This window comes from Schistocerca americana, chromosome X (genome assembly GCF_021461395.2).
Source record: "Schistocerca americana isolate TAMUIC-IGC-003095 chromosome X, iqSchAmer2.1, whole genome shotgun sequence".
Classification (NCBI taxonomy): Eukaryota; Metazoa; Arthropoda; class Insecta; order Orthoptera; family Acrididae; genus Schistocerca; species Schistocerca americana.
The window spans coordinates 578,145,659-578,168,501 of NC_060130.1; the positions used below are offsets into that span (position 1 = coordinate 578,145,659).

The following is a 22,843-nucleotide window of genomic DNA, read 5'->3' on the forward strand; positions in this document are numbered from 1 at the left end:
CCCACGCTAACCGTGTATCCACTTCTTATGTGCACATGGTGCGGCGCTTACATTCGGACAAATGAAACTTTTTTTAAAAGCGAATTTATTAAAACCAAATACAAATGAAAATGAAAATCCTTTTACATATAAGTAGTGGTATCTTTCAGGAGGAACATTACTCGATGTAACCCCCTTCAGACGCAATGACCGCCTCCAATCTTGTCCTGAAACACTCGCACGCACTCTTTAAAAACAGTGCTGTCCATATTCTCGAATAGAGCTTCGATAGCGGTGCATAGAAATGTGACAGTAAGGTGGCTCGTCTTATTGGTAACTCTTTCGACAACGCTCCAAACATAGTAGTCCAGAAGGTTCAAATCCGGGCTATTTGGGGCCAGAACTCCTTTGACTATATCATGCCAACGTCATCCGAGTGCCAGTTTTGGACTAAATGGCTCGTATGAGGCCCTCCTCTGCCATCCGACGCATTGTTCGCTCGCATACATTCAATACTGACGTCAGTTTCCTCAGCGATTGCAATGGGTCCTCCGAAATCAGCGCCTGAGCCTTTTCGATGACTGCCGCAGTTCGTGAAACGCATTTCCTTGAAAGAGGTATCCTCGTCGGGTTAGCGGAACCTTCCCCAGACTTTTCCGAAGCGTTAGACTTGGCCACAATATTGTAAACAGTTGATCTCGGTTACCCGAAGAATCGAACAATTTTAGTGGGCGGACGCCCAGCGCGGAGACTTTCGGTAATCGTGGCTCATCGGTTGAACTCCGCTCTTGTCCGTAACATTTCGGCCATTTTGAGACTGTTTACTAGAGGCCTATGGCTTTCAAGAACGCAAATCTCGACCTCTAGCGGAACTACGATATGGCGGGAAATTAAGATTGAAATTTCTCCAGATTTAAGCGCAGTATCCTGTCGTGCAGCACTGACATGTTACGCGGTACCCGGAAACCCAGCTCTCTGAGCTAACTGTTGTTTAAAATTTGGAATTCCTACGTGTAGAAGCAGTGAGAGCTTAGAATTTGTCCAAGCAGCAAGCATTTAATAAGAGTTGAAGAATGGAAATTTTGCACTAAAGGTTTCGTTGGATGATTTTACGAAAATACCAAAATCAATAATATTGCCTTGAATCGCTTCAATCAGCTTGTGATAATCACAGACCTTAAAAAAAAACTGTTTGCAATTGGTTTGCTTGATTTCGTTTTGTAGTCATGCAAAGCAGCAATCAGCGCGTTGGGTATTCGTAGATGACCCGAAACAGGCAAAATTAGCTCGTTCGTGGGGCACTTAAGAAGAAAATAATAGCTCGTTTCTTTGATTATTCTGCACGTCATGACCACTGCGTTCGAGAGGCGAAGAACAATTTCTGCTGAATCATATACAAAAATCTGTTTGCACAAGTCATTGATGAATTCAAGAAAAGCAACCGAAAACGTCGCTTCATGACAATGCTAGCCCACGTAATTATCTTGAAATCAGCAAGAGGTGCTATAACGTTATATTGGTTGGGCAATGGAGAGCAACTTACTGTAACTTTGGATGACATTTATTTTAACCACTTGGTACACAAATAATGCTCATCTAAACAACAAATAAAACATTTATTATATTCCAGGGTCATATTATTAATGAACTGACTTTTTTTGCCAATACTATATCCCTAAAAATTCCAAACAAAGTGCTATCCATACACACAGTAACTAAGGATTCTCACGGTATGGGCACATCAGGTAACTACACTCCTGGAAATTGAAATAAGAACACCGTGAATTATATTGTCCCAGGAAGGGGAAACTTTATTGACACATTCCTGGGGTCAGATACATCACATGATCACACTGACAGAACCACAGGCACATAGACACAGGCAACAGAGCATGCACAATGTCGGCACTAGTACAGTGTATATCCACCTTTTGCAGCAATGCAGGCTGCTATTCTCCCATGGAGACGATCGTAGAGATGCTGGATGTAGTCCTGTGGAACGGCTTGCCATGCCATTTCCACCTGGCGCCTCAGCTGGACCAGCGTTCGTGCTGGACGTGCAGACCGCGTGAGACGACGCTTCATCCAGTCCCAAACATGCTCAATGGGGGACAGATCCGGAGATCTTGCTGGCCAGGGTAGTTGACTTACACCTTCTAGAGCACGTTGGGTGGCACGGGATACATGCGGACGTGCATTGTCCTGTTGGAACAGCAAGTTCCCTTGCCGGTCTAGGAATGGTAGAACGATGGGTTCGATGACGGTTTTGATGTACCGTGCACTATTCAGTGTCCCCTCGACGATCACCAGTGGTGTACGGCCAGTGTAGGAGATCGCTCCCCACACCATGATGCCGGGTGTTGGCCCTGTGTGCCTCGGTCGTATGCAGTCCTGATTGTGGCGCTCACCTGCACGGCGCCAAACACGCATACGACCATCATTGGCACCAAGGCAGAAGCGACTCTCATCGCTGAAGACGACACGTCTCCATTCGTCCCTCCATTCACGCCTGTCGCGACACCACTGGAGGCGGGCTGCACGATGTTGGGGCGTGAGCGGAAGACGGCCTAACGGTGTGCGGGACCGTAGCCCAGCTTCATGGAGACGATTGCGAATGGTCCTCGCCGATACCCCAGGAGCAACAGTGTCCCTAATTTGCTGGGAAGTGGCGGTGCGGTCCCCTACGGCACTGCGTAGGATCCTACGGTCTTGGCGTGCATCCGTGCGTCGCTGCGGTCCGGTCCCTGGTCGACGGGCACGTGCACCCTCCGCCGACCACTGGCGACAACATCGATGTACTGTGGAGACCTCACGCCCCACGCGTTGAGCAATTCGGCGGTACGTCCACCCGGCCTCCCGCATGCCCACTATACGCCCTCGCTCAAAGTCCGTCAACTGCACATACGGTTCACGTCCACGCTGTCGCGGCATGCTACCAGTGTTAAAGACTGCGATGGAGCTCCGTATGCCACGGCAAACTGGCTGACACTGACGGCGGCGGTGCACAAATGCTGCGCAGCTAGCGCCATTCGACGGCCAACACCGCGGTTCCTCGTGTGTCCGCTGTGCCGTGCGTGTGATCATTGCTTGTACAGCCCTCTCGCAGTGTCCGGAGCAAGTATGGTGGGTCTGACACACCGGTGTCAATGTGTTCTTTTTTCCATTTCCAGGAGTGTATTTCTACAGTGTTATATACCTTCCAGGCAAATTCACTTATTTTCCTGTATAATAATTAAGTGTAGTAATGTTCTGCTAACTGCTGTTAAATGGCTCATTTGTTGCTGGATTCATACTAATAGTTTCAGTGCAATGTAGCAATAGCAAAAATTTGTATAATGCACTATGTGTTTTTGCTCCAGCAGTAATGTAATTTCTCTTTTTACATGTCATATCCTTTTTCCATGCTTCTGTCATCAAATATTGGACGCCAGAAATTCTCTGAAGCTACTTTGTTTACACCCACTTCATGTTAGTTAAAAGTATTTTTATTGTTCTGTTCTGTATCAGACTTTGATTTTACATAGTTCCTTAACATTAATTTGCTTTCAGTTTTTATTCATAAAGCAACACAAAAACGGCATAAGCAGTAGAATATACTGCACGACTCTAATTGTAGCATTCACATGCTCTTTTCTAATGACATGTAATCTCTTTCTAGTGTATCTACGTTTCGTAACGGAATACTGTTGGAACCACTTTGTTTACATCCACTACATGAAATTTAAAGCAATGACGTTCTGTGGCACTTTTTTGCTGTGAAATAAGTAGTACAAATGACTACTGTGTGTGATGAAGTGTGCTTCAATAAGATGGTGATTGCGTTGTTGCTGGATTACGCGTGAAATACGACTTCTAAGTGGGCAACTGACCCACGTCATAATATTGTAAGACGTCATGGTCTCCTGACCTTCATTGCTTACATATTCCGCCCTCACAATCATATTCCGCACATCAAGACGCTTCATTCGAACCCAAACTCAATAAGATAAAGTCAATGTTGTATGAATTCATGTAAACGATATGCAAATAACTAATAAATCCCAAGTGCTCACCGTGGTTGAAATACTCGAGGCTGGCGTACACACACATTCAAGACACGACGGTGACAAAAGCTTTTAGTTCGGGAGAACAACCGCACGCCAGGAGGCTGGTCCCAACCTATCTACGTCGGCCGGTGACTGTCCGTAGAGCAGACAGCGTTCGCCCGACTGAAAGGACGACCCCGTGTTCGGCTAAAAAGCAAATTCCGCCACATTGTGTGGGAGCGCCCAGCCTATGCATTCTTTACAAATATAGCACGCAGTTTCAGAGACAGCAAATGCCAAACACCAATGCTACAGATTTCCGGATTGGTCGTCTTAAACGAAACGTCATTCTCCTGTTTTAGAATTGCAATGCTGATTGGTAAACGATATTTCTGACACCTTGAGCTGAAGGAGTAATGGAAGAGGCCGAAAGATACACCCCTTCACGTCTGGCGTGGAGCGGGGCCGTTCCATTGTCGCTCTTGGAGCGAGAGCACGTAACGAGAGCATGCGCGCTCGTACGCGTACTCAAAGAGCGAGGAACAAGTCTCTCCTCAGTACTTCACTGGGAGAGCACCTCTGTCGAGAGCGAATCCGAGTGCGACTCTATATTGAGTCCTTGTGATTAAGTGTTGTTCACTGTGTTGGCCGCCACACTTATTGTGTGGTGTGAACAGACAGAGTTATAGTTAAAAGCATGCGAGCGAATTTTTGAGTGGCATTGCGGTGGACTGGTTATCTGACGGGTGTACCACGCCAATAGTTAGACTAGGGGCGAATAGGAGTCCTTGACTTCATCAAGGCTTAGGGAGAGTTTGATTGGCGAAGGTCAATCCAGATAGAACGAGAGTTATCTTATTTGTCAGCCTTATTGTTCTGCCACGGCCAATGTAGTACTGATCAAAATCATGTACGCCACTCGTGCCCCGTAATGTGTGTGTTGATGAAGTTCCACACCTCGCCAATGCAGAAAAGTACAGAATTACAGCTGATGTCGCCGCGCGGAGTGGCCGCGGGATTAGAGGCGCCATGTCACTGGCTGCCCGGCCCCTCCTGCCGGAGGTTCGACTCCTCCCTCGGGCATGGGTGTGTGTTGTTTACAGTACACTGCACACAAGCAGTAATGCATTGTTCGTCTTATTGTGTGCAAACAGAAGTATATTCTCTTCTCTGTTCAAAGCTATAATCAATGAATTTCATATATCAGAAATGTATTAAGTTATTTATGGAATAATGCATTCAAGTACCAATGAACTATATTCTATTTCAACTAACAAGTCTGAAACGTAAGTGTATTTCTCATGTGGAGCTAAACTTCATGTATTCCATGTATGAAGTGCTCAACCAGCATTTAATCTGTATAATCTGTGTAAACATACATTAGCGCAAACCATTTCAGATGAGAACAGCTCGAGGTTGTACCGAGACCTTCTCTTCTTAAATAGAAATAGGCCATTACTAACCAACATGCTACTTAGACTGTATTACTCATCCTAATACAGCATATTACTTCCCTCTATATATTACAAATTATTATTAATCACGCTCATTGTGCTACATTTTATTTTTTTATTTTTCTTTGACATTTGCGTTGTATAAATTATATTCTCATCAACTATGTAGTATCAAATTATATGGAACCATTTTAACAATTGTCAAGCATCCAATTCGCTGTAACCTCAGAGAAAAATGGTTCAAATGGCTCTGAGCACTATGGGACTCAACATCTTAGGTCATAAGTCCCCTAGAACTTAGAACTACTTAAACCTAACTAACCTAAGGACATCACACACACCCATGCCCGAGGCAGGATTCGAACCTGCGACCGTAGCAGTCCCGCGGTTCCGGACTGCAGCGCCAGAACCGCTAGACCGCCGCGGCCGGCACCTCAGAGAAACCTTTATATATTATGTTCTTTATATTATTTAAAAAATGCATTAAAAACTGTATACCAATAAGACTGTAACAATGAGAAGTCTTTGCTGTTTGGAATCAGAAGCATACGACCCACCTTACATTTCAAGGCGGTGGGTTACTCTGTACTGTTAATGAAATAAATAAATAATAAATGTTCTTAGCATAAGTTAGTTTAATTCGTGTGTAAGTCTAGGGACCGATGACCTCAGCAGTTTGTTCCTTTCGAAATTCACACACAATGAACATTTGAACAACTGACCCACTAGACTCCTGGCGTGTGAAGTTTATCTACGACGTCTTTAGTGGAACGCAGAAACTCTATTATTTTGTTGTTGTAACGGAATGGTTGGATTCCCCTGGGGGTGGAATCTCGCCCACCCTGTTAGTAACACTTAAAAAAAATAGTAGGCGGGCGATTTGCAGTAGACATCCCTCGAAGGTTCTCTTGACATACTCTCTTGCTTTAAAAACTATGTTCATAGTACTCTCACTATAACATTTGCCCTGAAAGTAGTTGGTAGTTTGCTAAGTTCGATCTTGAGGCTGTCAGTGCTCCTTATGCTGTTTGCTCTGGTGTTCGATCTTTTCGCCACAAATTTTGTTTTCGGCATAAAATACATTAACGTGTGGTTATTTTACTTAAGGTCGTCATCAGAAATAACAACACGAAAACACGCATGAAGGGGAAGGACTATGTGATCCACACGTACTCTGACGTGGAACTTACAAGGGGTGGACAAAATTATGGAAACACCAGAAACACAACACATTACCATGTCTAATACGGTGTAGATAAACCGTTGGCACTCAAAGCAGCTTCCGATCGTCTCGGAATGGATAAATACAGGTTCTACATGGTTTTCAATGGAATAATGGCACGCTCATGTAACAGTAATCGAAGTGGACAGCGAGCACGCACATTTCTCTCAAAAGTAGACCAAAAGGCTCAATAATATTGAGATCTGGTGACTGTGGTAACCAGTGGAGATGCGACAATTCATTTTCGTGCTCACAAAACCAGTCCTGAACGATACGAACTGTACGAACACTGCTTCGCCATTGAGGAATAAGCACTGTATCATGAGATCGACCTGAACAGCCAAAATGGTCATGTAACCCTTTGCAGTAATGTGACCTTGCAGAGTCACAATGCGTTTCATGAAACACTACGGTATCTAGGCGCTCAGTCCGGAACCGCGCGACTGCTACGGTCGCAGGTTCGAATCCTGCCTCGGGCATGGATGTGTGTGATGTCCTTAGGTTGGTTAGGTTTACGTAGTTCTAAGTTCTAGGGGACTGATGACCACAGATGTTAAGTCCCATAGTGCTCAGAGCCATTTGAACCATTTGAAACACTACGGTATGGCTACATAAATCACCAGCGAACCCCCGCCGTGTTTCACTCTTGGGACGTAAACTCAGCCAGAAGTTGGAAACACTGCGAAACAAGACTTATCAGACCAAATGACATTCTTCCATTGCTCCGTAGTCCAGGTTTTATGGCTTCAGCACCACGTTTTTCTTTTATGGTCATTTGTATCACTGATCTGTGGTTTTGGAATTCCAGCTCGTTGTGGAAATCCCATCTTATTGGCTCCCTTCGTGCTGTTTCTGTGCTGGCAGCGTTCGAGAGTGCGACATTCGGTTCTGTAGTGTCTTTTGCAGCTGTCGTCCTCTTCTCCTTCGTCACGATCCTCTACAGTGACCGTCCGTTACGAGCTCTCGACATACACTTTCGTCCGTGTTGTGAGTTAACAGACGATGTTCTTCCGCTTTCCTTGTATGCGGTATAAATCTTCGGTACGGTGCCTCTTGAATCACCAAACATCGCGGCTACCTTGGTTACGGATGCAACCACCGTACGAGCACCAACAATATGCCAACATTCGAATTCACTTAGCCTCAACTGAATACAGTCACAACTGTACAGAACGCTATTCTGATAACGACTAACATCTCCATCGTATTTAGGCACTATACAGGTGCCGTATGTGGTCAAATACGTGTCGCCTATATGTACAAATGGTAATGAAATCAGCGACCGTTTTATATTTTCAGTTGTGACTTATGTTTTCAGAAAAACACTCGGATCGTATTTGTGATTACAAATGTTTGATACTTTAGTAGATTATTCCAAGTGTCAAGCTTTGTATTATTACATAAAAGTCGAGTGTCTCATGTCACAGTGACATCGATCCTCCAACTAGTGAAACTGTGAGAAACAGTTTTTGCCGGCCGGGGTGGCCGAGCGGTTCTAGGTGCTACAGTCTGAAACCGCGCGACCGCTACGGTCGCAGGTTCGAATCCTGCCTCGGGCATGGATGTGTGTGATGTCCTTAGGTTAGTTAGGTTTAAGTAGTTCTAAGTTCTAGGGGACTGATTACCACAGCAGTTCAGTCCCATAGTGCTCAGAGCCACTTTGAACAGCTTTTGGCCAAAGCAGTTTGACACATGGTACATACAAATAACACGCAGCAATTCCCACTGGTTCTCAGATAACCTGTCGTGGGACACATACGTCCCAATGGTAGTGAAAGGGTTAATATATGGATCACTGAGTTATTGTGCTTTAGGTGCCGATGAGATATGACATTCAGGTATCTGTCCGTCATTTTCGGACGGACGGGGACGTAGTCTTTGGGGACGCAATAGTATACGTAAAGTAACAATATCAAACCACCAAGTAGCAACCCTAATGCAGACTGCCTGCAGTAGTTGCCAAAATATCGACAGTTTTATTGTATTGGCGCAGTCACATCCCCAGGAGAATCTTACTGAAAATGACTTCGGGAGTGAATGGCTGCACTCATACATTACCATACTGTTTGAGCAGCTGAGCCACGCAGAGTGGCCGCGCGGTTTGAGGCGCCATGTCACGGATTGTGCGGCTCCTCCCGCTGGAGTTTCGAGACCCTCCTCGGTCACGGGTGTGTGTGTTGTTCTTAGCATAAGTTTGTTTAAGTAGTGTGTAAGTCTACGGACCGATGGCCTTAGCAGTTTGGTTCCTTAGGAATTCACACACATTTGAACATTTGAGCAGATGACGTACAACAACTTCGCATTTCTGAAAAGGTGTCGCGTTTGGATATATTACCTAATTTTATTCCGGGTGGGCATCAACCTCAGTTCCAGAAAAGTGAAGAGCATCTGTCAACAGGCAAGCCGAGCCCTGCTACGTGACATAATTTAACATCTTCTAGTAAGCTCGATCAAATTAATTTATATTATAAATATCGTTAGGAAAAGTACAGGATACGTACTATGAGGTATACAAATGAATAAATAAATAAAAATTTCATTAAAAAATTTTCTAGGGAATCTTCGCCCTGGAAACTCATTGACTGGAGTATGAATGATGAGTGCCGCTTCGAACTGATTCCAGATGAGCAGCGAGAACGTATCTGGAAACGCCTGTCGTCCGCCATGCAGCCCGACATGTGGAGGTGGTGGTCTAGGGAGCCATTTCATTTGATAGCGAGACCCCTTTGGCTGTCATCTGCGGCGCCGTTACAGTACAGGGGTACGTCGACGATATTCTACGTTCCGTTCTGTTGCCATGATTGGCTTACATTTCAACAAGATTATGCCCACCTACACACGGCGAGAGTTTTTACTGGCTGTTTCTTGGCTGCCAAACCGTACCTTGGCCAGCAAGATCACCGGACCTCTCCATAATGGAGAACGTTATGAGCATTATGGGCAGGATCCTCCAAACAGCTTGGGATTTTGATGATCTAATACGCCAGTTGGACAGAATTTGGCACGGTATACCACAGGAGGACATCCAGCAACTCTATCAATCAATGTTGAGCCGAATAACTGCCAGAATAAGGGCCAGAATAAGGGCCAGAGATGGACCGAGTCGTTATTGTCTTGCTCACCTTCATTTGTGAAGCTCTTTTCTTGAACGAATCATCCAATTTTTCTAAAACTGTAATCGTTTGTTTGTCTACACATGTACATCACATCTACCAATTTCTGTCCGATTCGGATAATTCCTTCTTGGTGCTTCGTTTCTTGTCTTAGAGAGTATTTTTTGGTATACTTTTATTTTACCCACTTTGTATCTAAGCGCATACACTTTCGCAGATATGAAAGTGCATCGAAAACTTTTTTTGCAACGTCAATTTTGATGCACTTAAAGGGGATTCCTCAGAAAACCAGTCCCAACAAATAACCTGAGAGCCCACAACAGTTAGCTAAATACGTTAACTGACTGGTAAGCTCAAGGCTCTCTATGTAAAACTTGCCCAGATATGTAAAAATACGTGTGAGATAAGTTCCAGCTTCATGATTGACAACCGATTTACGTCAGGTGATGAACAATAAGGATGCTGATCGCAGATGTTTAATCAAATTCGACGCCTGAAAGCATCTACTTAAGCTTTGTTTGAAGTGTAACAGGGTATTGATCTGAGCGTAGAGTGCAGAATAGCTTGTTTCAGAGTCTGACAACAGTAGATGAGGAAGAGCAATTGAAAATATTTGTTTTATCGGTGGGTACGAGTAGGATAACAGGTAAATGAGATCTTGTGTGATTATATTGGTGGGATAAGTACGTGATCAGTGAATCGAGAAGCTGAGGGGCGTCCACACTAAAACACCAATGAAACAGACATGACTTGTAGACGCGTAAGCTGTTTGGTAGTAACCATCGTGTGAGAGACACTGCTATTGTCAAACAGGCGGATGATGCATATGTAGCGCACACAAGCATTCACAGTTAGAACCACCGGTTTAGAATTTTCGCCGATAATTTTGCGTTGGGTTAAATCGCAACAGCAGAGGTCTGATAGAGCGAGTGATTGCACAAATTCCTGTTTCGCATCCGTGGAAATATTATTTGAAATGTTTAGGAGGCATATAGGAGTGCAGATTCATGAGCTCATTCAAAATTAAACTCACATTCTTCAGCTTTTTCTGATCCGATGTTGGGATATCGTGAGGAAGAATAGAGGGCACGTGTTGGTGACTTTAAGGCTAATTAACCCCTGTTATGGTAATAAAAGCACTTGGTACTTCTACTCATGTAGTTTTAACCCAGGATTTGTTCACATCCTAACACTGAAAAGAGGGCATCAGTCTTGTGGACAGTGGCAGCAAGGATAAATATCTTCATACGTAACACTTAAGCAAAGCCGGTGGTCACAGGCATATAAATGGTATTTGTAAGAGGAAAATACCAACGGGAAGTCATTGATATACAAGGTCAGCAGCTTCTGGCCGAGGAATGGTGGCTGTGGCACTCTTGGTTCAAGATACTTATAGGACGACTTTTCATTCGCACGGGCGACACGCTGTGGTCTGCTTTTCCCGTTGTGTTGATACGTGTTACAGGATCCAGACAAGATAGGGCTGACTGAAGACATCGAAAAAGTTCAAACAGGAGCAAGATACTTATAGGACGACTTTTCATTACCACGAAATAGGGGAGAGAGAGTCAGGGATATGATGAGCTAACTGTGGTGGCATCGAAACAAATGCGTATCTCACTGCGACAAGATCTTTTCACGATATTTCAATCATCAGCTTTCTCCTTCAAATGCCAACATATTTTGTTGAGTTATATCTGTATTGGGAGAAATGAACATCTTATAAGAGAAATCATAGTTCAGATGGAAAAATTTAAGAGTTGATTTTTTCTCCGTACTGGTACAGAGTGGAACGGTAGATAAACAGTTCGAGGCCGCGCGGTTAGAGGCGCCATGTCACTGACTGCGCGGCCCCTCCCGCCGGAGGTTCGAGTCCTTCCTCGGGCATGGGTGTGTGTGTTGTCCTTAGCATATGTTAGTTTAACTAGTGTGTAAGCCTAGGGACCGATGACCTCAGCAGTCTGGTCCCTTGGAAATTCACACACATTTGAACATTCGAACAAGCAGCGTGAAACTGGTTCTTTACACCCTCTGCCAAACAATCATGTGTTAACTCCAGAGCAATAACGTAGATGTAGAAACTTCTTCAGGGATATATCTGAAAAATAAGATTTGCCATTTTTGTGAGCAGCATCTATAATTTGACACTATCATATGCTTCGCTGAAATATAGTGATGTCAGTATTGCGGTTTCTTGGTTTTCCGTAGCGCATTTCAACACATCAGTTTCCTGAATTACTGCGGTATTCGTACTATGGTGTTTAAAGAAACTAGATCGGTCTTTGTCATGTAAACTGATTGCGCTTCAGTATTCTATTTACCCAGTTGATCATGAATAAATATATTCGAGGGTGAATGTTGATTTTCATGTAATTACAAGGTGATGGTGGGCTTTTATTCTTTTGGATGGATCGGACTTAGCTTAGTTTGTTTCGAATGGTATCTATTTCGTTCTCAAAGGAAAAATTAAATACGTCTGTCTAGACTGTTCTTATGTTCTTCGTGACATTCTTGACCATGTTCACACCATGCTGATACCGTCGTTGTCTATCGCTTCAAAAGAGAGTCTCATTATTACTTTTGTTGTTGCGTTTACTGTAACGTGTTTTTGGATTAAAGGGTCCATGTTAGGTACGTGGTTTGCGGGTTCTCACAGGCGACAGGATGTCCCAGCAGGGGGATGTTTGGCCTCAAAATTATTTAGGTAATTACAGCAGCTGGGACATGAAAAACAGTTCTCGATTTTGTCTTTTCAACACTCACATTCTAGAAATTCTTCCACAAAATAGCGGAGGTCATATCGCTGCACACAATGGAACTAGAGTACCATGCTATAGCTTTGCGAAGGTATAGCATTATCCTTTAACCTGTTTCCCAATGAAGCAAATGTTGACTTTTTCCAGTCACGTTTGTCTGTCTTTTCGTTTTTCTGTCACCCAAGTTGTTTTGTTTTATTAGTGTCGTCTTTTCATTATTAGTGTCCACCTCTTCACCATATTCCTCTGTCTCTCCAATCACGTCCATTACAGCCACTGCACAGATTCTACACCACTAAATCTGTATGACTTTACTCTGAACAAATAAATATAAACTGCTGCTTTTCCTGCTAGAGCTATTACTATTTTTAAATCTTCTTTAATTACAATTGCGAAGTGTTAGGTTTCACTTTAAATAAATATACACTGAAGTGACAAAAGTCAATGGGGTCTCTAATAATATCGTTTTGGACCTCCTTTTGCCCGGACTCAACACGTCGTTGGTAGTGCCCTACAGAAATATTGAGCCAGGCTGTCTGTATAGCATTCATAGATGGGAAAGTGTTGCCGGTACAATATTTTGTGCTAGAACTGCTCTCCCGATTATGTCCCATAAATGTTCAATGGGATTCATATCGGGCGACGTGGCTGGCCAAATCATTCGCTCGAATTATCCAGGATGTTCTTCAAACCAGTCGCAAACAACTGTGGCCCGGCGATATGCTGCATTGTCATCCACAAAAATTTCACCATTGTTTGGGAACATGAAGTCTATGGATGGCTGCAAATGGTCTCCAAGTAGCTCAACAGAATAATTTCCAGTTAATGATCGCTTCAATTGGACTAGAGCGTCCAGTCCATTCGAACTCTGCCATCAGTACTTACCAACTGAAATCGAGACACATATGACCAGGTCACTGTTTTCCAGTTGCCTAAGGTCCAACCGATATGGTCACGAGCCCAGGAGAGAGGCTGCGGGCGATGTCGTGCTGTTGGCAAAGGCACTCGCGTCGGTCGTCTGCTGCCATAACCCATTAACGCCAAATTTCGCCACACTGTCCTAACGGATACGTTCGTTGTACGTCCCACATTGATTCCTGCAGTTATTTCACGCAGTGTTGCTTATCTATTAGAGGCGACAACTCTACGCAAACGCCGTTGCCCTCGGTCGTTAAGCGAAGACTACTGTGTTGTCCGCGGCGACAGATAGTGCATTAAATTTGGTACCCTCAGCACATTCTAGACACTGCGGTTCTCAGGATATTGAATTCCCCAACGGTTTACGAAATGGTATGTTTCATGTGTCTAGCTCCAACTACCGTTCTGCGTTCAGAGTCTGTTAATTTCCTTCGTGCGTGAGGCATAATCACGCCGGAAACCTTTTCTCTGTAATGTTGAAGTGTGTATGAAGGATTAAAGCATGCAAGGGGTTCGTGACTGCCCAAAATATGGCTAATTCTTTGCATACGAAGAGAGTATTTATGGACTATATACACTCAAGGGCCCAAGAAACTGGTACAGGCATGCGTATTGAGAGATATATAAACAGGCGTGCGACGCTGCGGTCGGCAACGCTTAATATAAGACAACTGTCTGGCGCAGTTGTTAGATCGGTTACTGCTGCTACAACAGCAGGGTATCAAGATTTAAGTGAGTTTGAAAGTGGTGTTATAGTCGGCGCACGAGCGATGGGACACAGCATCTCCAAGGTAGCGATGAGGTGAGAATTTTCCCGTAAGACTATTTCACGATTGTACCATGCATATCAGGAATCCGGTAAAACATCAAATCGATGTATAGTTTTAAGGGTAGTTTTGTCAAGTACAATTGGAAGAATAGTGTTTATCGCAGTCAAAATCTCATGAAATTTGAGCTCAGCTAGAGGGGAACTTAACTGTGAAAGTTAACCTTTCAAACATGTTTGTACCAACCAAGAAAATATTTCAAGTGGAAGTCAGTGGCGACTCGTAACCACGAATTCGCAACTGAAGAGTGGAAATGTTAAACATTTTAACTGCCAAATTTTTCCAAAACAATGTATCTCATTTTGTACATAACTTATTTTTATACAAATAACTGACAAGGTGTTCTGATGCTACAGAACCATGCTGCTCACCTCATCACAGCAAAAACATTATACAAATAAGGAAATAAATTATCAAAAACGTTCTAGGTGCCACACGAAGGAACTAACTGGTTCTAAGCGCCAATAAGAAAGTTTTTGTTTCCGTTGTCATTAGTACTGAGGCACCACATTTTATTTGTGATAATTCAAATACTGAAGTACGGCAATAATGTTTTAAGCAGCGGAACTCCAGTCAACAATAACAATTTCTCATGCCTTTTAAATTTTGCACGAGATTCTAAGAAAATCAATTTAAAAAAAGTTTAGTAATGACTTCTGTTTCTTATACATCTCCTTTCTTGAGATCAGATATTGGAAAGTTTACTGCAGGGCTCCCTGACCTGTTGAGGAAGAAATTTCTACATCGTCAACAGGTGTTTCTGTTTTACAACTGAAAAACATGGCTGGCCATTCAGATGAAGTACAGCATGATATACAGCTAGTAATGAATGTGTCAACCATTTTACCCACGATTTGGCACTTGTAACAAGTCTAGCAACATTCAACAAGGTACCGAGAATCCAATAGCACTGAAAATACATTTTCTGAAAAACTGAAACGTTTAACGTTTCCACTTTTCAGTTATTTCGCAGCCAGCTTATTCGCTGAACAGTCTCTACTGGGTCCTTCAAGCTCATATTATCGTAAACTTTCACCCACGTCAGTTTTCGCTAGTAATTATGGCGTACTGTGAATATAGTATTTAGGAACACATAGAAAATATAAGACATGAATTTAGAATATTTGGCAGTTTACAAGTTTACTGAAAGCGAGCTAGAGCTTCAATTTTTATGCGAAAAGTACTAGTTATATTATTGTAATTATTATTTCCTGCCACAGTGCTCTCCTAAAATTGTCTACACAAATGATACTAGTTACTTAACCGCTAATTATCAAATATTATCCATTATTTTTGTAAATATCAATATTTTGTACATTATAACTCGGAATGACTTCAGAATTTTTCTTAGCCCCTCCCCCATCCCCCTCCCTCTACAACAGTAAGCATACAGTAATTACAAAAAAGGTATGGAAGTGAATGATTAGGATAAGTGGAGCAGATTACCTCCGAGGCGGAGCTCGCTGGTGCCCTGCGCGACGTCGTCGTCGTTGCGCACGAAGCACTGGTACATGCCCTGGTCGTCGCGGCCCACGCTGTGGAACTGCAGCTCCGCCGTGTGCTCCGCGAGCGGCTGGCCGTCCTTCAGCCACGTCACAGACCGCACCGGGTGTCCCGTGATCTGGCAGCTCAGCTGCGCCGGCCTGCGCTCCCACACACCCTCATCGTCAGCTCACTCTCATCTTTGACATATTTTTACGCATAACACACTTCATATTAGACTAGGGCGACAATAATTGATTGGTAATGAAATCTGCAATCTCTATCGAATAAAAATCTTTTCTTTATCTCTTTGAGAGATGACGAATAATGTGGAAATCAGACAAATATTCGTAACGCATTATGTGGGGAAATACAGCACATTGGTAGACTACCTCTTGTTACAATTCACAATTTCTTCAGCAGTATAACTATCTTTAGTCCACCCTCGGCAGCTGAGTGGTCAGCGCGACAGAATGTCAATCCTAAGGACCTGGGTTCGATTCCCGGCTGGCTCGGTTTAAAAAAATAGCCCAGAATAACATATAATTCATTCTCCCTCGTGGGCCGTGCGGGATTAGCCGAGCGGTCTAGGGCGCTGCAGCCGTAGACTGAGCGGCTGGTCCTGGCGGAGGTTCGAGTCCTCCCTCGAGCATGGGTGTGTGTGTTTGTCCTTAGGATAATTTAGGTTAAGTAGTGTGTAAGCTTAGGGACTGATGACCTTAGCAGTTAAGACCCATAAGATTTCACACACATTTGAAAATTTTTTTCTCCCTCGTGGTCCTAACGCCTCACCCTGTCCATCACGTCCTTACCCTTCTTGCTTTCGACACACACAAATGTTCTCACCACTATGCAGAGACTCCTATATCCCAGCACAAAGGATCTTTTGTGAATGAATGGGGGACTATGATTGGCTCTTATCGAATTTGCCTCCGAATTACTGATGCCGGAGTTGTGTAAGCACCATCCGCCTTTTTTTTTCTCTCTGCAGACAAGACTTTCAGCCACAAAAAACTATTTTATACAGATAGCCATATTACACCCACAATTAAACCTTGCAAAGTGCCCTACATATCGTCAAATATGGAAAGACTCATACTCAATGACACTGCTATCCGGCTGAGGACAGGAGCGTGAATATTAGATCATGAAACAGATCTCCAAAACCCAGCAACATATCACAGCACACCGTGTTGATGTAGTAAACATACAATTCGTATCTGTGCCATACAAAATCACCCCTTTTACATCATTTGTACATATACCATGAAGACATACAGCATAAGCACATGCACCATAGGTATACTTGCGGCACTAGACATTTCCCGCGAGGTCGGGCAGTCATTCAATCCCAACACGTGACCAGAGCGCCCTCAGTGGTTCAAAGTCACTCTCGGAACTGTTGTACAAAGACTGACTCGTTCCCCAACGGTACAAATGCGTTACTGTTTCTGGTCCTGACCTGCTTGTTTGCTCGCTTTTCTACACACATCTCCAGACTCTATGATTACAAGAACATATCTAATTTTGCATGGTTTGCAAGAATATCATACCATTTTCGTGGTACTTCTCGATATCAAACACATATCAGTATCGCTTGTATAGCAGTATTGCTCTCACAATATATTTCCAAAGATATAGACTGGAAGTTAATACTCTAGAAACCCGAAACTTGAGCTAGGTGGAGCATGCTGTAAACTAAAGAGTAACTAGAAACTTATCCCATCTGCAAATACCTTTATGTGAAAAACCTCGACAAAAGAAAAATAGTGCAAACTGATACTTCCACTCGCTAATCCGATGTTGGTTATGTAACAGATTCCAAATCATCCCTATAATTTACAAAGTCAAATAATGTGTTTCTCATGTCAAGAGAACCAGCAAACGTGTCTTCCACCTGCTAGATGCACACACCACACTCAATGTTCTCTCAGCTAAATAAAGACGTGAAATGTGAAGAAGCAGTCCTGTCACTGGCGCTGCAAGCCAAGCACACATAGGCAGGATCATCCTAGGAAAATAACCAGCACGCATAGGCAGGATCATCCTAGGAAAATAACTGGCCTAATATATATTTGAACACTATACTTACAATTAAATATTATGATCGCAGTCTCCACTGAATGACATTTGACAATGAGTGAAGTATCGGAAGTACATCCTACTGACAGCTATGGCTCTGGAAATAGAAATATCCTTACTATTCTTATGACTTGACATACTCTCCTCTTTGCTCTCACAGTATTCCACAGTCTTTTCCCTAACACATGTCAGAACACAAACACATACTTCATAAGCCTGATGCTCAAGGTGAACCTATCACGCATCCCCTACTACTAAATATAATACTTCGCAAATAATTGATTTCAGATGATACTAAATAATACTGACCGAAAATCAGCGAGGGGGGGACATGTGTCATGAGTTTTCTTGTGAGTGGTACCACGGTGTCTTAAAAAGAGAGTAGTAATCGTCTTACAAACTGTCGGATGTTAAAAAACACAACCATATTTTCATCACAAGCGGTCTTAGTTCTACAGGTGCACTCAAGTATCTATGTTAAAAGCTATACTGGCATTATAAATCGGGGTATGACAATACCTCCAAATGAATTGGTTTTTCCAGACAATCACCATTGGAGTGTATATTATCAGACCAGCATTCCTTTTACATGTAGCCCATGATGCAATCTCGTGATAAAATCGCTGAATTTTGAAAGTGATTCGGTTAAGGAACATGGTATGAAACCGGTATTTGCAACTCCCTTACGCTGCTAGATATTTCTCCAGTATTTGTAACATATTCTGTGTTGGTACCATGTCAGAGGTTCGGTGATATATCCACTGAATCATAGGCGATTATTGATTGAGGAGGATCACAAACAGTAGTAGATGGTGTGCTGATCGAGGTCGTAAGAAATGTACACTAGCTTTTCAGATCTCTAGTGTGACGCTATCCACTAGAAATGATGTCTATGATTTGGAATCAGGTCCCCCCATACAAGCACATACCTGCATTGGATGCTATGGAGAACTCCTTTAATGTTTACAGCCACTAGTGAATCATATTTCTGACACTCTCATATCTCGAAGCGAGTCACCTCTCTCGAACCTATCTGCTACAGTAAAATTCCAGCGTCGTTTAGGGTAGTCCCTATGCATCATGCAACAGCCCTATCAGATTCTGCGCTACCATCCCTGCAGCTTTGCGCATGTGATCATTCCATTGTAAGCCGGAACTGAGTAGAAGTCGGCGGATACTATATCTACCACCTTTTGCATACCGTCTAGGTACAGGCTAAGCTTCGTTACTGCGACAGGACTGTGTTTTGACCATTCAAGAGAACTGGGAACCGAGAGAAAGATGAGGATTTTTGCTACCTCACTGTGGTGCACCCCAAAACTACATACAAGTACTACACATCCGCATCCATTCACATTTGTCTCCCCAACATGCTGTCTTCGTTATTCTGTACCATTCATCACAGAAAATTTACGAACTTTAAAGGCTCAACTAACTTCATCTGATAGAGTACTAGATAAGATTTTTTCCGCATCTCTCTCCTCCCATACATCGAAAACAAATACCGCATGCACGCAGGCAACGAGCACATGTGACGATCCTATTAAATATACAGCTATTGATCAACTGCAGAGACCAGTTTAAAGTTTCATCACCTCTACTGTAGGAAGATGATCATGTCCCGCCGACTATAGTGTAAGCCGCAAGAGACCAAGAGACGCCCCCTGTGGTCCTCTGTCGCTGTTTGAAACTTTTTCTTTTTTGATCTAACATGCTTTTTACACTGCCAAACATTTTGTTTTGTTGCCGCGACTTCGAGGTCTGTGTCAGGTTCTAAACTGACATTAAGACGTTCTGATCCATGACCTCTCGCAGACAACAAGGACATCACTCCAAAGTACCATTATTCAAGATGGCACACTGTGACGTGATTGACGTCATTCAAGATGGCTGCTGTGACGCCAGCTGACGATGTGATGGATGTCATTCAAGATGGCTACTGTGACGTCAGCTGATGATGCGAGTACCGTTACCCAAGATGTCTGCAAAATGTCACACCCTCCTGCCAAGCCCTCTGGCGGGAAGTTTGAATTTTGGAGAGAAGATAGGTCAATTGGGCTACCTCTAGATGTCGCACGGTATAAATCATATTATTACTGCTGTTACCATAATGCACTACACTCACTGGATGATTTTAAATAAAAGTCATTTACAACATAAGGAAATTGGAAGAGTTTTGCAGTGTTGACGTGAGTTTCCAAACAATATTTAAACTCATCTGTCACATTGACGGAATAGCTGATGGCTCTACGTTCCATTTCAACTGATTATTCATATTGCAGTCATATACGCGATCACTGTTTCGGTGCTATCTATCTCCAGAAGGTGTCACCCCTCTTCCGAAACTCTTTCTCCAACTCAAACAAACGCTGTCAGTCAATCATTATATGGTAACGAACAGCGTGCCAGTGGACGGATGGGATGGAAAAGACACTCCTGATGTACTGAAGTATTAAGCATAACAGTTGATTGTGTGAACAATTTTACCAATTTTACAGTAATTTCAACACCGATCAATGATGTGACAGAATGCTTTCAAATTTCAGTATCATAGGCAAACCACCCCGTCCCTTCTTTGCGAGTATCATTGCGAATGTCGACAGAGGACTGTGCAGTACATCCATGCATTGTTACTTCCATCCCTCATCAAAGTATATCAGACAGCGCTGTACATATTGCTAACACTTCGAGCATAGTGCTTAATTTACGATTTATCTCTAGGCTGATGGGAGTCACAGAGCATTCTCGCAGTCTTATGGTATAATTAGATACTGAAAGACCCCCTAACACTGTCATTGACTAACCTGCCCTGCAACACCATTACCAGTTTAATCTGAAATCGACCAGAAATAGACTGCTACATTCCACGTCTTGTGAATGAATGGGGCTTGCCGAGTGCTCGCCCATACAAGTGCACAAGATTTCTCAAGATGCGCCCATGTCGAGGAGGTTAGCACTCCTTATCAATGTATAGTAACAGATTTGAAAGTGTGATGTAATAGCAGACAGTTAAGAAGAACAAGAAACGGGTAATTTTTATGCGCGATGGAGCTCCAGACGGATTGAATTTGAAGCATTTTTACGTAAATCAACCAAACTATCAATTTTGAAGTATGGTTCCAGAGTCTAGGATCAGTACCTGGAAGGTATTGGTAAGAGAGAACATAAACACACGCTCTCCTAAGGCTACAACATTCCGCACTTAAAATGGGCTATAATGTTAGATATCTTGCGTTTCAGACCTATCAGTCATATGGAATATAGCGATGTTAATATTCCAATGTAAGAAATATGCTTCAAGCGCATGACATACATCCTTCTTCCCAGTTTCTCTACGATAAACTCTGTTATCTAACCGTAAAACGAAAAAACTACTTCCGTAAAACATCGGCTCTGTGTGATACGAGCATGGTACAGCTTTGCGGAGGTGTACAGCGTCCACGGTTCACATCCGATCACGCTTCAGAAATTATACTATGCCTGCATCAGACCTATATAAAATTATCGTAAATAACGGGGAATACCTCTTACAAGGAAACAGATAAACGCTTAGCAGCAGCATCTTACATGTGAAAATTAAAAGTCATTCCGCCACTAACTCTGTAAACAGCACATCTATCAGGCAGATGTATACATGGAGATTGCAGTGCCTCACAAGCATCTATCGCTAACTTAGTTATGAAGCTGAAGTCTCGATTTTACACCAAAGATGTGACAGGGGATGGAGTACATTGCGTAAATCATAGTTCGTTTAGAGGAATGTGTCACGCTTCATCACACATAAGATAAAAAAGTCCTCTGATGACCGACAGGTTTACCGTTAACGATCCCAAGTACACAGTGTTTTAAATCTCATACAGAACACTTGACTGTATACAAGCCGAACGCAGGCTATGTCACGCGACTGATGCAACCTGACAGAACAGTGGAAAAATTGACCTACAGCAACTTCTCCCTCTCTAGAACGCATCATCAGTCTACCATTAAATCGTACACTGTTACAGCTCCATCTCAATCGATCATCCCGTCTACTCTCTGTCATCCTGTAACGTAGATGCATGTAAGTTTAGAGGCGGATGGTTCTCTGTCTTCCTGAAAAGCGTCAAATACAGCAGTCGACTCACATGTATCAGTGGTACCGGAATAGACATACAGTATAATGCTGCCTTGATGGAAAAAAATTGACTGCTTCCCTGATTCCCTTCACTTCCATGTCGACGTTTTCTTGGATTCCTCTTGGTGCTGCATACTTGTTCCCATGTTCAAACTGCTCTGCGCCAACCAAAAGATACGCAAGTACTTCCTCAATTTCCCCGCATTTTGGTGTATATTCGGTCAATTTATACCTATATACCTACCCTCCCCCCCCCCCCCCCCCACATAATTTTTTCGCAATTCTATCGATTTTATGTCAGTTCCATCCATGCGATCATGACATAACCTCTCATTCTGTGTTCTGAAAATTGCTTGTGAATGTAGTACATCTGCCAAACATAGCCCAAATGCACTGATTGGGAGCCATAGTATAGCACTGTACTCGATTGTATCCAGTCACCACCACAAATGTAGAGTGTTTGCTCTGTATTCTGCATGCCTGTGTATATGCGTGTGGTACCAATCACAAGAAAACTTATGAGACATTGTCGTCCCCCCATCGCTGATTTTCGGTCAGTATTATTTTGTATCATCTGCAATCATTTATTGGCGAAGTATTATACTTAGTAGTAGGGGATGTGTGATTGGTTCACCTTGAGCATCTGGCTTATAAAGTATGTGTTCTGACATTTGTGAAGGAAAAGATTGTCGAATACTGTGATAGCAAAGGGGAGAGTATGTCGAGTCATAAGAATGGTAAAGATATTTCTCTTTCCAGAGCCATGGCTGTCAGCAGGGTATATTTCCAATACTTCACTCACTGTTGAATGTCGTTCAGTTGAGACTGTGGTCGTAATATTTAATTGTAAGTATAGCGATCAAATATATAT

General features: G+C 43.1%; 1 protein-coding gene across 1 annotated transcript in view; it reads right to left on the minus strand.

Annotated features, from left to right (window-relative positions):
• Positions 1–22,843, minus strand: part of LOC124556186 (Down syndrome cell adhesion molecule-like protein Dscam2) — a 604,696-nt gene that overhangs the window by 437,641 nt on the left and 144,212 nt on the right. Inside the window, exon 4 of the mRNA XM_047130181.1 lies at positions 15,741–15,937. Within this exon, the coding sequence (XP_046986137.1) occupies positions 15,741–15,937 (197 nt within the window). The remainder of the gene's footprint in view (positions 1–15,740; positions 15,938–22,843) is intronic.